At 43.3% G+C, this 17,435-nt stretch overlaps 1 protein-coding gene across 2 annotated transcripts in view; it reads left to right on the top strand.

Annotated features, from left to right (window-relative positions):
- RALY (RALY heterogeneous nuclear ribonucleoprotein) overlaps window positions 1-17,435 on the top strand; it is a 191,990-nt gene that overhangs the window by 136,364 nt on the left and 38,191 nt on the right. For both annotated transcript variants that reach the window (XM_066588145.1, XM_066588144.1), the window contains exon 3: window positions 16,447-16,716. In XM_066588145.1, coding sequence (XP_066444242.1) covers window positions 16,461-16,716 — 256 coding nt within the window. In that variant the 5' untranslated portion in view covers window positions 16,447-16,460. The remainder of the gene's footprint in view (window positions 1-16,446; window positions 16,717-17,435) is intronic.

The following is a 17,435-nucleotide window of genomic DNA, read 5'->3' as shown; positions in this document are numbered from 1 at the left end:
CACTATGCACGACATGGAAAACTAGTGCAAGCACGCTGCTATTCCATGGATGCCATTGATGGAAGCGTCTGGTCACATGCCTCTTCATCAGCAGCTATGTTGAGGATCAAAGCCCCATGAAGTAGTCAACACTTCTCATCACGACCTGTAATTATATATGTGGCCAACCTTTTTAAGTCTGCCTTGATATTGGCAAATACAAATGCTCATTTAGAGTCCATTCATAGCATGAAGTAGATGAGTTTAATAAGGGGTCCACATATCCCGTATCCATGCGCAGTCCGTTGTATTGTGTACTCCTCCTCTCAGACTGCAGATACATTGCGGGCACACACTGCACAGATCAATGTCTCTCATTCATCAGCTGAAATCCCATAATTGGGTGATTTAATAATACATTTCTAAAAGCTTTGCCTCTTGTCAGGAAATGATTTTCATTTAACAAGCCATCAGTTCACTGAGTGTTTTTTATGCTTAATTGATGACTGACACATTCAGACTGAGCCCAAAATCTAATCATTTGCCTTCCTTTCGGTTTTAATAAATTGCTCATTGTAACAGTTTTAATTTCCTACAGAAGCAGAACACGGTCGCGACAAGGTTGTAACAGTAACCGCGTACTCCGAGGTCAATAGATGACTTATTTCTACAACCGAGGCAATGAGTAAAAAGTGCAATAAAACAGTTCATTCCACATGTGTATTAGCAGCTATATGAAGTAATACACAATATCCATTATCTAAGGAGTATGTGTTATACCTTACCTGGTAAGACCTAAGTTACACAGCAGCACTATTGGGAATGGCTCGTTAGTGCTGTTGCCCTGCAGCATCGGCGACCTGGATGCAAATCCTACCAAGGACAATATCTGTATGGAGTTTGTACGTATCTGTGTATTTTCTGTTTTCCCTCCACATATCAAAAACAGTTCATAGGTTTACTGGTATTAGATCAAATAGGCTTTAGTCGGTGTCTCGAATTGGAAAATTAGAATGTGAGTCCCATTGGGGAAAGAGATTGATGTGAATGGGGCAATGTCTGTGCAGCGCTGCAGAATATGTTGCTGCCATATAAGCTTTGGGAAATAAGTATTTCATGCACACAGACGTATTTTCTGTCTGTATTACGTCCAGATTTATTTATGGACTTGATACAGAAAGCATACAACACTATTGATTTGCATTGGTGTATTCAGACAGTATTATATGTGTGTATTTTACTTACATGAAAAAATCCCAGCATGCCTTATTTTGGTCCGTATTACGGACCAAAATCACTCATTAACGCTTTCCAATCCAATTTGTATCCTGGTTTTCCTAGGGGGCTTACTCTTTTTCTGCCGTTATACAATGGCGCTATCTGCTGGCTAAAGCCAGTACTGCATGAGGTGACACGTTGGATAGGCTCTGACGGCAGAGAGGCTGGCAATATACAGTAAGAGAACTCCGACGGACGTCTACCAACATCGGAGCTGTACAGCCTTAAATCATAATGTCTTCACAGGTTAGACAGTGGATTGGAAAGGGTTAAAGTCTATGGGACAGTGTAGAAACACAATGGGACCTTTAAAGCGAATATGAACCTCAAGGGAGTCACAGACACGAGTGATGTTTGTCGCATGGTCAATGGGACCTTTAATGCATTGCGCGGCTCTCACATGCTGTGCGATGTGCACATGAGTGCCATGCGAGGTTTCCTATTAAAATCAATGGGAAACAATTCCGATCGTCTATCGCGTGTGAATCTCACACGAGATGATGAGAATTTCACAGATGCCAGGCGTTTTAGAATGAAAAGCACCTCGCATCCGCGGGTAGATCGCACATTCACGAGCGCAATATCGGGCTGTTTCTCGGCCTGGTATCTCGCTCGCCGTGTGTAGGTAGCCTATAAAGTGGTTGTCTTGGATTTTATTTTATTTTTTGGGAGACAGAGTGATTGCCTTAGGGTGGTTCCATCTGCGCCTGGGGTTTCACTTTCTTGCTCATTTCAGGAAGGAAAGGGGAATCCCTGTGGCCGAATAGCTTCTTCTTGAGATGAAACCGAAAAAACAGGACATCAGCTGCTGAAATAATATAGGACCTTACCTATCTTTGGTGCGCAAAGTGCATGTTGGTCATAAAATAAGTTGCCCCGGCACACAATGCACCTATTACATGAAGCCACTCTGGTCTCTACATGTATTAGGCACATCTCAGTATCGCCATCCAACCTGGTATACATTTCTGGCATATTTAACGCCAGTTTCTGGTGCAAATTATTCATAAATCTGTCAGTCTGAGGTGGCCAGGCCCACCCTAAAAGCCTCACCCACTTTTCAGAAAAGTAGCAAGACCAGCAAAAAAAGCCTAAAAGTCACTCACAAACTTTTGTGCAAGGTGGACATGCACAAAAATTGTATACTTTTTTATGTCAAAATTCTGCTGTAGAAGTTTTCTTTTATAAATGTCCTCCACATTGTAAATTTCTATTGAATGATGACAGTAATTTTTGTAAAAGACACAACAGGAAGCCCAGAAACATAAATAATCAACATTTTGTTAGTATGTTCAAACAAAAAAGCAACAGTTTTACCATTAGTCTCTGAGAAGTCAATTCAAAAGTGACAACCAATATGGTTGGATACCCTTATTAACATGATTAAAGCAGATGGGCAGCAACTAAATACAAAAAATTCAGTGACTGCTAAGAAAATAATAAAGGAACCTGTACGCGTCTGTTATGTTTGCCGCTCTGCTCCGATTCACTCCCGCTAGCGATGGGTGGTTTATGAATGAGACAGCTTTAGGAGCTGGTTACTTTACATAAACATGGGAGCCAGAAGTGTCTCTTTCAATGGCCTTTATATTTGCGTTCAGTGGTCCCTCATTCTGTTCTGCCCTCTAATCTGACTCTGTAGAGATAGGAGAAGGACAGGATAGTGAGCAGACAGGCAGCCTCTCCTCTCCCCTTCTTCATAGTACAGCATATGAGCCATACTATGAAGGTAGAGGGGGAGAGAAGAAGCTGCCAATCCGCTGTCCTGCCCTCCTCTCAACTCTCCGAGCCTATAATGAAGGCCCATCCTGGAGCTGAAAAAGCCTTCTCTTTTTGGGGAGCCGAGCCAAATGATTTGACTCACACCATAAAGGATTGGACTTCCCATCATGACCCCATGCCTCCATCTGATCATGGGTAGAATGGTCACATCTTGTCTCAGCCTTGCGAGATCTGTGGACAATCACTGGTCTCCACTTTGGACAGTAGTGGTCACTTACTTAGACAACACGTGCCTAGCTGTGCCTAGAATTTAGGTGAGACTGAGAAGACTGGAGTGTCACTGACTTTATAAAAAATACATTTAGTGGCCGGACAACCCCTTTAATTTAGTGTGTCCATACTGAAGCACCCATGAACTAGATTTGTCTTTTTTAGTGAGCAGACAGGCAGCCTCTCCTCTCCCCTTCTTCATAGTACAGCATATGAGCCATACTATGAAGGTAGAGGGGGAGAGAAGAAGCTGCCAATCCGCTGTCCTGCCCTCCTCTCAACTCTCCGAGCCTATAATGAAGACCCATCCTGGAGCTGAAAAAGCCTTCTCTTTTTGGGGAGTCGAGCCAAATGATTCAACTCACACCATAAAGGATTGGACTTCCCATCATGACCCCATGCCTCCATCTGATCTTGGGTAGAATGGTCACATCTTGTCTCAGCCTTGCGAGATCTGTGGACCATCACTGGTCTCCACTTTGGACAGTAGTGGTCACTTGCTTAGACAACACGTGCCTAGCTGTGCCTAGAATTTAGGTGAGACTGAGAAGACTGGAGTGTCACTGACTTTATAAAAAATACATTTAGTGGCCGGACAACCCCTTTAATTTAGTGTGTCCATACTGAAGCACCCATGAGCTAGATTGTCTTTTTTAGCAAACTGATGCCAACACTTGTTCTCTTTGCAGCAGTCATCTAACCCTGGGTGTATTAGATGTGAAGTCTACATAAAGCAGGTCTTATCTAGGCTATACACTAATCTGTAATAATACAGCCACATAATATATTTACAACCGAGTGTAAATCCACTGAGAATGAGGCAGATAATCTGTAATAAGAACCGTTGCAGGCTGCAAATGTTTATCTGCTAAAGCAAATAATGATGGCCAAATAATCCCATCCAAGACTAAAAGCCCCCTGATGCACAAGGCCTTGATCTGAGCTCGTAGTGTGTTTTAATCAGCCCCTTTCCCTCTTTTGGCAGTCTTGGCTGTTTTCATTGATATAGTGTTAATCTGCCAACATTTCCCATTTTAATGTACGCCCCAGCAACAATGCTTAAAGGGCTTGTCACCAAATGGCTGTCAATGCAGCCTGTGTAAACCCGTCCTAGGTTGGGATAATTCATGTGTCGATCAGAAAGGGGAGGGGATGGGTCTGGGGTGGGGCTACAGACACTATTCAGAATAGTATAGCATAAGGGACCTTCCGCACGGGATGGGATATTGGTGCAATTTTGGTCGGAATTGAAAATAGAAGAATCTTGATGGCAATTCTGCATCAAAATCTGCAGTTAGTAGTTCGGATTTTGGTGCGGAATTCAGGGACGACATATTCCGAAACATTGTTGCGGAGTATTCCATCCTGTGTGAAAGGCCCCTTAGGCCTCACGGTCCCACTCTGCACATAAAATATCTCATCCTGGGATGAGTTTCCATAGGCTACATTGCTAGCAGCCATTTTGTGCCATTCCTGGAAACCCCTTTATTGCATTCGCACATCGCGGAAATGCTGCGGTTTTGTTGTGGAATTCCCTCAGCAAATCTGCAGTAAAACCATAGGTTAGAGTTACTGTACAGTTACAGCAGAAAATCAGCAGCAGTTTTCTTTGCTCTAAATGTGACCAATATTTGCTTTAATCCCATTCACTTTAATAGTAAACGTTTCCACCGTGTGTTTTACGCAGTGTTTTCGCAATGTGTGAATGCACCCTTAAAGGGGTTTTCCTATCCAAGACAAACCCTGTCAGAATGCAGCCCCAGGTTAAACAGCATGTATGCAAGTGCTTGGATGAGAATGGAGTAATTATTAACCAAAGCCAGCTTGGGTTTGTAACAAACATGTCATGCTAGATAAATCTAATTTTCTTCAATGACTGACTGGGTGGATCAGGATAATACGGTAGATATAGAATATCTTGCCTTTGGTAAAACATTTGACAAAGTACCTCATACCATCCTTATTGAAAAACCAACCAAATATGGGATCAACAAGTCATCTTTCAGTTGGATTCACAACTGGCTGAGTGATGGTACTTAAAGAGTGGTCATAAATGGCTGCACATCCAAGTGGAAGAATGTATCAAGTGGGATACCACAAGGCTCTGTCCTGGGCCCAGTGTTGTTCAACATTTTTTATAAATGATCTGGAGGTGGGAATTAATGGGAAACTGATCAAATTTGCTGAAGACACAAAGCTAGGAGGGTTAGCTAACACTAGGGAAGAGAGAGGGGATTCAAAAAGATCTAGAAAAGCTTGAACAGTGGGCGGCGACCAACAGAATGGTATTTAACAAGGAGAAATGCAAAATACTATATCTGAGCAAGAAAAGTGAAAAAAAAAACACAAAGAATAGGAGGAATTTGGCTAAAGCAGCAGCACATATAAAAAGACTTGTACATACTAATAGATCACAGACTGAACATGAGTCAACAATGTGATTCAGCTGCCAAAAAGTCAAACACAATTCTGGGATGTATTAAGAGAAGCATAGAGTCTAGATCATGTGAGGTCATTATTCCCCTCTACTCTTCCTTGGTCAGACCTCATATAGAATACTGTGTCTGGTTGTGGAAACCCCAATTTAAAAAATACATTGACAAGCGGGAGCAAGTTCAGAGAAGAGCTACCAGGATGGTGAGCGGCCTGCAAACCATGTTCTATGAGGAATGGTTGAAGGATCTGAGAATGTTTAGCTTGCAAAAAAAGAAGGCTGAGAGGAGACTTAATATCTGTCTACAAATATCTGAAGGGCTGTCACAGTGTGGAGGGATCAGTCCTATTCCAAATTGCACAAGGAAAAACTAGAAGCAATGGGATGAAACTGAAAGGGAGGAGACACAAATTAGATATTAGAAAAAACTTTCTGACAATGAGGGTGATCAATGAGTGGAAGAGGTTGCCACGGGAGGTGGAGAATTCTCCTTTAATGAAAGTCTTCAAACAAAGGTTGGACAGACATCTGTCTGGGATGATTTAGTGAATCTTGCATTGAGCAGGGGGCTGGACCCGATGACCCTGGAGGTCCCTTCCAACTCTACAATTCTAAAATTATATGATATTGATGAGGTGATACATGGCCAACTAGGAATATTTCAGTTTTCAGTATTTTCTATTATACATTCATGGAAAGGGGTATGCCCAAAACTTATTTTTATCACCAATTTATAGGCTAGGTGAGTCCTCCACTGATCCCAAAAATGTGAGTCCTGTGTCCCCATCACCTCCTCACTACAGGCTCACTGCATCTCCCAAAGTGAGCTGGAGATTGTTTGGAGTGTTAGCTGAGTAGTGATGCACCATTCACTTTAATGGGCTGACCGGAGTACAAGCGCTTGGCCATCTCCGAGAGTCCCATTGAAGATGAACGAAGCAGCACTGCACATGCTCGACTGCTGTGCCATTCATGCTCCTCACTGCAAGGGGTGCAGTGAGCTCACAGTTATGTGAAGCCCCTTTCTCAGGATCGGAGGGGGTCTCAGTGTTAAGACCCTCACAGATAAGACTTTTTTCACATTCCCCATGGAAAAATGATAAAAGTCAATTTTAGGAATACTCCTGATTTCCATAAACACAGTAAAATTACAATGATGCAGTTGAAATGTAACCAATCACAATAGTTATTTCCAATTACCTCAGAAGTATACCATATGAATGGCATAGTGCCCCAAGCAGGTGGTAGTTAGAAACTCTAGAGCATATGTGTCAAACACAAGGCTCATGGCCCGAATCTGGCCTGGCACTTCATGTTATGTGGGCCACGATGAGGTCCAGATGTAGATGGACTGGCTCTCCCTTTTCCCTGGAGGACACACCCACCGCTTGGCAGAGGGGGCAGCGCCCGGGACAGGGAGCAGGTGCTATCTCGGATTCGGAGCTCCGACACTCACACCCACACTGTTCTGTTCAGAAACTCACAGGTGGTGGCCTGGCCCTACGAGGGCACCCTACCCATATCCAAGATAGTAAGGTCACTGCTAAAGAGGTGGAAGGGGAAAAATACCATTATAGTGCATAAAGCTCCATAGCCATGTTAAGGAGCAATTACATCTAGGGCTCATTCACACGGGCGTATGCAGTTTTGGTCTATGCATGCGTACATATATGCAGTGAATACATACGTATAATGCATATTCAGTGCATATTTTCATGATCCCATTGACTTGCTGTGATTTTTTTGACGGGGGAAAAACTCAATACACCTGAATGATTTTCCCCTTGGTGAAATTGAGTTTGACAACCCTGCACTAGAGGAAGGGGATTAGGGAATGTGGTATTGCTAACCTGCACCAGGTCTACATTTTATTCTTTGCCATGGAACCTATACCTTTATTCCTCTGCTTATGGGAATCTTGAGACACCGTGTCCCAGTTATCAGCGTTGGTCCTGCTGACATTAATGAGGTAGAAGAACAAATTACTTGTCCTATTGCTCATAAATGTGTGTCTGGCCTGATGTGCAGGTCACCGTTTGTGGCAAGGATACAAATCAATAAAGGCATGCACAAATTACACTGCAGGTTTATTAAGGGAAAGTTAATGAGATATTGAGAATATCATGTACTGGTTGTTCTATATCTCTCACCAGGTCTAAACAGGACCTGACATTACTTATACTAGCCGCCTTATTTTTCTATACAGCAAAAGCAGATTTTATATAAAACCAGACAGTGACAATTTCCACAGTCCAAATTACTCACAGTTAACCTGACAAGTGGCTCAAAATGTGATTTACGTGCCTACAAAGGCTGCAGTGTGATCACGGTTAGGTCACAATGACTCAAAGTATTGTCATGGAGAACAGACAGACTAACTATTTAGGACGCATGTGGAGTTTATGGCCACGGGTGGTCCAAAGTGCCTTTGTAAGCTCCTTAAAGGGGTTGTCCTTAGGGATGAGCGAGTATACTCGCTAAGGCACTACTCGCTCATCCCTAAAGATTCGGGGGCCGCCGCAGCTGACAGGTGAGTTGCGGCGGGAAGCAGGGGAGAGCGGACGGGAGAGAGGGAGAGATCTCGTCCTACCACTTAAAATTCCTTCACAACCACTTTGTCCTTCCTGGTTGCTGCTAACAAGGACATGTGACTGCAGCAGCCAATCACTGACTGCAGAAGGTTACTGCTCTGGCCATTATTTAAAAACGCAGTATGACCTATTTTTACCGCTTTTGCCTCCGAATTGGTAGTCTTCTCTGTTGGGCAAATACAGATCAGTATTTATCCAGTAAAAAATAAAACCAATGATCATAAATATGGAGGCAAATACTGATGAAATACTGGTGACATATGGTTGTAATGTCAGCTGTAACATGTCTGTAATATGGATCCATAATTCACTTGTCTAAAACTAGCCTTAACCCTTTCCAATGCACTGTCTGACCTCTGAAGACATTATGATTTAAGGCTGTACAGCTCCGATGTTCGAAGACATCCGTCGGGGTTCTGTTACTGTATATTGCCAGCCTCTCTGCTGCCAGAGCCTATCCAATGTGTCACCTCATGCAGTACTGGCTTTAGCCAGCAGATAGCACCGTTGTATAATGGCAGAAAAAGAGTAAGCCCCCTAGGAAAACCAGGATACAAATTGGATTTGAAAGGGTTAAAGGGATTTCACACAGAAACAAGTTAACTTGCTGATTGGTGGGGATCCGACCATTGGGACATCCATCAATCCTGAGAGCAAGACTCTAGAGCATCCTCAAATGGATGGTATTTCCACCTCTTTCATTTCAACGGGACCACCAGAAATAGTCATTTCAAGTGCTTGGCTATCTCCAGTGGTCCCAATGAATTGAATAAAGCGGCAATATACATGTGCGCCGTCCACGCCATTCATTCAGGAATGCTCTGGAAAGACATTCTTGGGATTGGTGGGGTCTCAGTGTTCGAATCTTCACCAATCCATTAGTTATTCTCTATCTGGGGATAAGGAATAAATTGTATTCATGGTACAATCCTTTCAATCAAAAAAAGTTGTATTTGTAGTCGGCATGTTAATTCATATTTTTGAGAATGTATTCCAGCGGAGGAGTAGAGGTTTAGCAAAAAAGTTTGAGATCCAGTGCTGCTCTTGGCAGCCAATCCTTTACCCTTTGCTTGGATATAATCTAGTTTTTGCCAAAAAATACAAACTACAAGTACAGCCAACAAGGTCTTAGGGTAAGGCCACACGGGGTGGCATTGACGTGCATCCATTAACATTGATTGTTGACGATTAGCAACTGAAAGTGCTATTTATCTGGCAAATCATGCGGCCATTTAACAATCAGGTTTAAAACCGCAGAGCTCACGGTTGTCAGCTGCATTGTGGTGGGGCAGATGTCCAACCTCAAAAAAGCCCAGAACTGTTGAGTGTTTGGAATCTAAAACTTAACCCCTACAAAAGGTATTTTTTAGGAACTCTTTTCAATTAGCTCCTGGGATTTGTCCATCCCTGCAATTTATGTGAATGTGTAGTGATGCAGGATAATTCAATCTTCTAAAACATCTCACTAATTGTCTTGTAAAAGCCCGAAGAGTATGACATGTTTATTTCAATTTCCAGTTAGTTATCGCTTTATAAACAATGTAAGCAGCCAAGCATACACCCTACAGAATAGTAGAAGTGACATCTCTCAGATTTGCTTCTGTTACACTGATAGATGAATACATGAACGTGGTGTGGCAAATGTACCAACGTGGTATAGAGGCGTTGTACAGTTAAAAGAATTTGTTGTAAACCATGTTATGTACGCATTGTGCATTTTCTAACGTCTACTACTTGAGGCATATGCAGCTCTTAAATGGATCCTGGTTCTCCACTTGACCTGGTTCTACTTTTCTCTTGCAGAGTGGGCACCAAGAAATATGGGTATTCAAATTGTTCTTTCTTAAACACCAGGGCTTTGAACTTGGTAGCCAATGCAGCAAACTACTGGTCCTTCTTGTAAAGCAAAGTTCTACATCCTCAGCTATATTGGTTACAACATAATCTGATGGCATCACCCTCGCTACCGTAGAAAATGTTAAATGATTTGCCAAGTATTATTCCGAACTATACCAGTATAAGCTCTGCAAAAGGGAAGCAGATATAGAGTAAATTACCTTAAATTACCTGAGACTAGATGTGTCCATGCTAGATTAAGATATGGCATTCGAAGAACTAGAACCGCTCATAGCCTGTATCAACAATTTCAAGTCTTCTGAGCTTGACATGTTACCTAAAGAAATGTATGTCCATCATAAAGGTATTTTACTTCCGGCTCTTTTGCATAGCTTCCAAAATTCACTTCTGGGGGGCATACTTCGACTTCCACTGTGATTCATCTTTTGAAACCTGATATGGATCTCCTAGAATGTGGCTTGTATGGCCCAATGACTTTGTTCTGATTACGAAATGTTCACTAAAATCATGGCCAGTAGGCTTAATTCTGTCATCTTCTCCTTGGTACATCAGTTACTTGCTGCTTAAATACATATAGGATTTTTGCCCAAAATGTATATAATGGGTATATATTATCTACACCACTCATCAGTGTCAGTCACTGATCAAAAGGCAAACGACTGCAATTGGTAGCTTCCCATTCTTTAGAGGGACTAGGCAAGGGTGCCAGCTCCCTCCTGTACTCTTTCCCAGCGGCGTAGCTAAAGACTCATGGGCTCGGGTGCGAAATTGTATCTTGGGGCCCCCCAACTTTTTTAACCCCTTAAAGGGGTTGTCTCAAGGAAGCAGTGAATTTTTTTTTTGCCCAGTCCCCCTAATTAAGCATACATTACTAAGCCCCCCTGTAAATGACTTTTCTAGCTGGTTTGTACTTACAGTTCCAGCGTTTCAGCAACTTATAAAAATTTTCCCAAGATGGCCGCCGGCTCTTTTCCCGTCGCTTGCTGTAGCCCGACGTGCGCGCTCCCGAGATGCTACCAGCTGTGTCTCCCTGACAACCAGACGCCGCGCAGCCGCCGACCGGACCCCGGGATTGAACGCGGCCGACCACGGCACACAGTCACCCACCGCCAGGCAGCAGGTAACCGGTGCTAGGCCTCGGCCCCCCTGCGCTAGACCCCGGCTCCCCTGCGCTAGACCCGGCCCCCCCGCGCTAGACCCCGGCCCCCCCGCGCTAGACCCCGGCTCCCCCGCACTAGACCCTGACAACAGACGAAGGCCCCTCGGCCCAGCGGCAGTCCCCTCGGCCCAGCGGCAGTCCCCTCAAGACAGGTGAAGGTCCCGGGCCACAGCGGTAGGCCCCGGAGCCCAGCGCTAGGTTCCGGAGCCCAGCGGTAGGTTCCGGAGCCCAGCACTAGGCTCCGGAGCCCAGCGCTAGGCTCCGGAGCCCAGCGCTAGGACACCCGGAGGGGCCCACGCCTGTTAGTGACACATCACCACCGACCCATCACTTACCTGGACGGCTTCTCGGGACAGCTGGACGGCTTCTCGAGACAGCTGGACGGCTGGGCGGCTTCTCGGGACAGCTGGGCGGTTCAAGTTACTGCACCCCTCTCTAAGAGAGGATGGTACAGAATGGCCGCTCCAGCGCGCTCCCGAGAAGTAACAGCTCTTCTGCGCATGCGCAGAAGAGCTGTAGCGGCTAGCAGGCTGAAGCGGCTCGTGCTGAGAGCAGAAGACCGGACTGCGCAAGCGCGTCTAAAAAAGCAAGCTGCCAGCGAATTTAGACGGAACCATGGAGACGAGGACGCTAGCAACGGAGCAGGTAAGTGAATAACTTCTGTATGGCTCATATTTAATGCACGATGTATATTACAAAGTGCATTAATATGGCCATACAGAAGTGTATAACCCCACTTGATTTCGCGAGACAACCCCTTTAATGCAGAGGCGTAACTTGAAGCTCCTGGGTCCCAATGCAAAACCTGTAACAGGGCCCCCAACTGTAATGCTTTATTCATAGTACTAGGCTCCCTATATGAAGGAGAGGCCTTATGGGCCCCCTAAGGCTCCTGGGGCTGGGTGCAACCGCATCCACTGCATTCCCTATAGTTCCACCAGTGCTCTTTCCCCTTTCCATAGATGCCATATCCATCAAACTCTAAAATGATCCTACTTACTTGGGTTTCACTGTTGACCCTCAAGGAAACAGAATAGGCCTATACACAGATGATATTAGATATGATGCTATTCCTTATTAATCCTTCAAGATGACATTACCCTCACAGGTGAATTTGGCTATCTGTCAGGCCTTTGTATAAATTAGACCAATTTATTTTCACAAAGGTCTTCTGAGAATGTAACCATTATATTTATCTGGGGTAGCCTGTGCTCTAAAGAGTCTAGGCACTCTGACTTTTATCTCTATTTCCTGGCTTGACTGTCTTAAATATCTAAATACAGTAAGTCTTACCTATGCACTTATCGAATTTGGAACATCCTTTAATAACACTGCATGAATGTCCAGAATGTTTACATCGTTTTTGATTTTGACACTCTCCCTCAAATGAAACTTCCTCCATTACATCATATGGCTGTTCAAGTATGGAAAGCTGCAAAATCAATATCCGTATTTAGAGATATAATAGCCAACATTGTCCTATGACACCTCTCCAGATTACATCATACTTCTGCAATTCCACAAGCTTCCTTATGTGCTAAATTCCGGATTGTTGCCCTAAACGGTTTGTATGAGAATAAGGTCTTATTCTCCTATACTGATCTACAAAGCAAATTGAATTTACCTAGATTCTATTTCTTCCATTCTCTTTATTATCTTTATTAGTGATGAGCGAGCTTTTGAAAAGTTCAGTTTGGTCAATTTTGGTTCGATCTGAATTAGTTCGGACAGGACATTCGCCAAAACCCCCAAAACTGATGTATAACAGTGTCTAAAAGCCATAAGAGCCCTGTATAACACTCTGAGAGTGTTATACCGGGCTTTATGGCTCTTAGACAGTGTTATACACCAGTGTTCCGGTCTAGTATTGAGCAAACTGAACAAGTAGAACCCTGTTTCACGTAGAACTTTGCTAAAAGCTCAATGCAGGTAATGCTAAACCAAACTTTTAGTAAAGTTGGACCCGAAACAAGGTTCTACTGGTTCGGTTCACTCAACACTAACCTTTATAGCTACATTATGCTTTAAATACACAATTTCTTGAACCAAGGCAACCTGTTTCACCTTATCCCTTGATCAAAATGTTATAATCCTAGAGCTCAAGGGGACTAACTTCCACTTTATATACCCACTTGACATAAGCTGTCATAAAATAACACATAACCCATTGAAAATAATGCGAGCGAGTAGTGCCTTAGCCGAGTATCTTCCCGCTCGTCTCTAAAGATTCGGGGGCCGGCGGGGGAGAGCGAGGAGGAACGGAGGGGAGATCTCTCTCTCCCTCTCCACCCCCCACCCCCCACTCCCCGCCGCAACTCACCTGTCACCCGCACCGGCCCCCGAATCTTTAGAGACGAGCGGGGAGATACTTGGCTAAGGCACTACTCGCTCGAGTAATGTGCCTTAGCGAGTATACTCGCTCACCTCTAATCTCTACCCATCAATAAAAAATCTGATTTTCCTATAAGTTAATATTCGACCTTTCAACGGTCCTTAGCAACATGACTGAGGATATAAGCCAAACCAGATCCTTCTCCATAAAGAAAAGACACCCATCTACAGGCAAGTGTTTCAGGGTGTTTGTCCCTTGTCAATGTAGAGCAAGGTATTGGTTGGCTGGATGAGAAGTCTTTAATGTGGGTCTGGAAAAGTACCTCCATAGTGCCACCTACTAGAAAAGTGTCTGCAGATGGGTGTCTTTTCCTTCTGGATAAAACAATAATTTGGCTTATATCTCAGTCATATTGTGAAGGCCTGCTGAAAGATCAAACATTGACTTTTAGGTACTTTTCCATCCCCTATTTGCATACTTTTTCCTAAGGAGCATTGCATGGCCTATATATGACTCCCTACATCAATTTGTTGCTCTCCTCAAGGAGAAACGTTAACCTACCCCCACCCCTTAGACCATCCATCAATAACAAACTCAATCATATCTTAACCCCACTGTTCTGCAGAAAATGGGTTGTTTCCCTAATACGGCATGCCCAAGATGCCATGAGCTAGGTGCTGACTTTGGGACATGACGTGGTATTGTCCCCTTATTGTACACTTTAGTAGCCTGGTCACTGCCTTCCTGTCATATCTTCTGTCTTGTCTTGTGGGTCTTTTTCAGGTAGATGGGTAGACAAATTACCTACACAGATTCCTATGCAAGTCTTTTCCCCTTGCTATCTATAGCATTACGATGCTGCACCTCACTGCGTGGGAACTGCGGGTCAACCGGATGCTTTCCTTTGAAGCCGTCATATGTAAAACCACAGCTACGATGCTAAATTTGATAGAAACTGGAACCTTTGGTGTAATTCGCCTCTTACTATCTCCTCAGTGCTGGCACTGTGCCTATTCTCTTAGAAATAATTGAAAGATATCCAAAAATACGTATTCTTCCAGCCGAGGACTCACAGACATATAATCATTGTAATGATGGCTTCTCTCATTTTTGTATATACGATATTGTGTTCTTATCTCAGTTGGACAATTGTTTACATATTACTCTCCTATGTACATCTTCTTTCGGCTTCGTGTTATGATGTTCTTTTGTACATTCGCAATGAAATGAGATTAAAAGAAAAAATAGGTTTTGGCAAAAAACTGCTATTCTGTAATTTTTGAAATGCAGAGTGCTAATGCAAATTTCAGAAAAATGTCCATTCAGTATTGTGTAGTATAACATCAGTCATCTATGATGGAAAAAAACTGCAGTAACCAAAATATCCCAGAATTGTATCACTTAAAGAGATTTTACAGCATTTGAGAAAAATAATCTGTTCTTTTCCCCCTGGAACAGCGCCACTTATGTCAACAGGCTGTGTTTGGTGTTGCAAGTCCTCCCTAATCAAATGAATAGGGCAGAGCTGCAATACGACACACAATTTGTGGGCAAGAGTAGATCTGTGTTTTTTTTTTCTAATCATGGAAAACTCCTTTAATTCCCTAATCTGTGGAAAGGTTATCATGCAAAATAAGGCTTCTTAGTAGAGATGAGCGAACGTGCTCGTTTAGGACAATTACTCGTTCGAGCATAGCTTTTTTTGAGTAACTGCCTACTCGGGTGAAAAGATTCAGGGGGCGCTGGGGGCAGCAGGGTGGAGCGGGTGGTAGCAGGGGGGAACAGTGGGGAGCTTTCTCTCTCTCCCCCCACACCCCACACCCCACCGCAACCCCCAGCACCCCCCGAATCTTTTCCCCCGATTAGGCAGTTACTCGAAAAAAGCGATGCTCGAACGAGTAATTGCTCTAAACGAGCACGTTCGCTCATCTCTAGTTCTTAGGTCACACCTTTCATTTTCCAACCACTCTTTAAAAAAGGTGAAACTTTTGTCTTACATGTTTTTTTTACATAATTCCTTCTGCGATGCAATTTGAACCCTGATTGCCTATTTTAGGCTTAAATCATCATTAAAGAATTATTGAGGTCTACAGAGGTTCAGGTGTACTTCATGTTTTTCATATATTGGGGCTTATTTACTATTGGAAATTCAACAGTTTTCTGGTGCAAAAAAAAGGGAGTGGAGGTGGCATTACCTAAATTACACCAAAAATTGCATCAACATTTTGACACAATTTTTGGCATTAAGCCAACTAATAGTTGGTCGAAACTTAGACTAGACAGTCCTAAAATTTGACAGATTTATCATTCTACAAAGCGATTGTGATAAATCTGGTGCATTTGAAGACTGTTTACATTTTAGATAGTGTTATGGTACTTTTACACAGGCTAACAGTCGTCTGAGTGATCGCTCAAAAGAGTGATTACAGGTGACTGTTGTCCCATGTAAAAACGGAAACCGACAGGGCAAGTGAGTGAGAATCACTCACTTTTCGGAGTTGATTGGCTTTCAGCTCACCTATAAAACAAGCAACTGTCAGCCCATATAAACGGGGAGTCGTTCATCTATTAACGACTGCCTGTATATTCTGAATGCAGGCAGGTCACTGGAAGAGATATCCGGCACACTCCGCCTCCATTCAGTGAATGATTATTGCTCCTGTGTGATAGCACAAGAGCAATAATCGTTGGGATGCCCAACAGTCATCCCATGTAACAGTACCCTTAGTAAATAAGCCTTATTGCATACCAAACATTATGTCATAACCAACAAGACAAAAACAAACCTATTCCTGACACTTAACTTCTTCCTTTATATTTCCAGCCTCCGGGGAGAAAATGTCCCTGAAAGCCGCTACAAGTAACATCACCAACAAAAATGATCCCAAGTCCCTTAATTCAAGAGTCTTCATTGGCAACCTAAACACGGCAGTGGTGAAGAAGAGTGATGTAGAGTCAATCTTCTCGAAGTACGGGCGCGTCGTTGGCTGCTCAGTGCATAAAGGATATGCGTTTGTACAGTATATGAACGAGAGGCACGCACGGGGTGCGGTACTTGGGGAGAATGGACGTGTTCTGGCTGGACAGACACTAGGTATGTAAAACATGCCCTAGCAATTGGATGCACTAGTGGATTATTGACCCCTTGTTCTTCGTATACTTTATACTGTATGTCTTGCATGCGCTACCCCATTCACTAAGTGACTACTGTATATAAACTATTTGCTCTAAGCTTCTTCTGCTGCTCATAGGACACAAATACTCCGCATTGTACATTTACTATTGGAGATTATATACTAATACTTAGGTTACATTTGTGTATATCAATGGAAGTTTCTTTCCGTTGAGGATCAAACATCTGATATTTTTTCCCATGGCCACTATAGGGTTACTCCGTGCTATAATCCATTAGCAAGCACCTCCTCATAATGAATAGGGCCACTGGATTGCCCAAAGTAGAGCATTGTAACATAGTTGAGCAGCGGAAGGAACTGTTTATCTTGAGAAGTACTTTAGTGAATATCCCTTAATGTGTGTACAGCAAAACTGTCCTCCAGATACAAGTGACATATTATGTGTGAACAGCTAAGGTCACTTTGTAAATATGAAATAAGTGGATGTGAACATGTTTTCTTCTTTATGCTTGAAGACTTTCACACCTTTAGGGTTTACCAATGCCTCTAAGAGGTTTTGTAGAGAGTTTTCCCAGCTTCTCGGACCATACATTAATGTTAACTGAATGTTCAAAAGACATTGGGAATTCTGTATGTCTCGAAGAATAAAATGGTCTTACATATAACAACCAAAGGTCAA

Source organism: Eleutherodactylus coqui, chromosome 13 (assembly GCF_035609145.1).
Source record: "Eleutherodactylus coqui strain aEleCoq1 chromosome 13, aEleCoq1.hap1, whole genome shotgun sequence".
NCBI lineage: Eukaryota > Metazoa > Chordata > Amphibia > Anura > Eleutherodactylidae > Eleutherodactylus > Eleutherodactylus coqui.
Note: the sequence above shows the minus strand (reverse complement) of the source record. Positions and strands in the feature narration are given on the sequence as shown.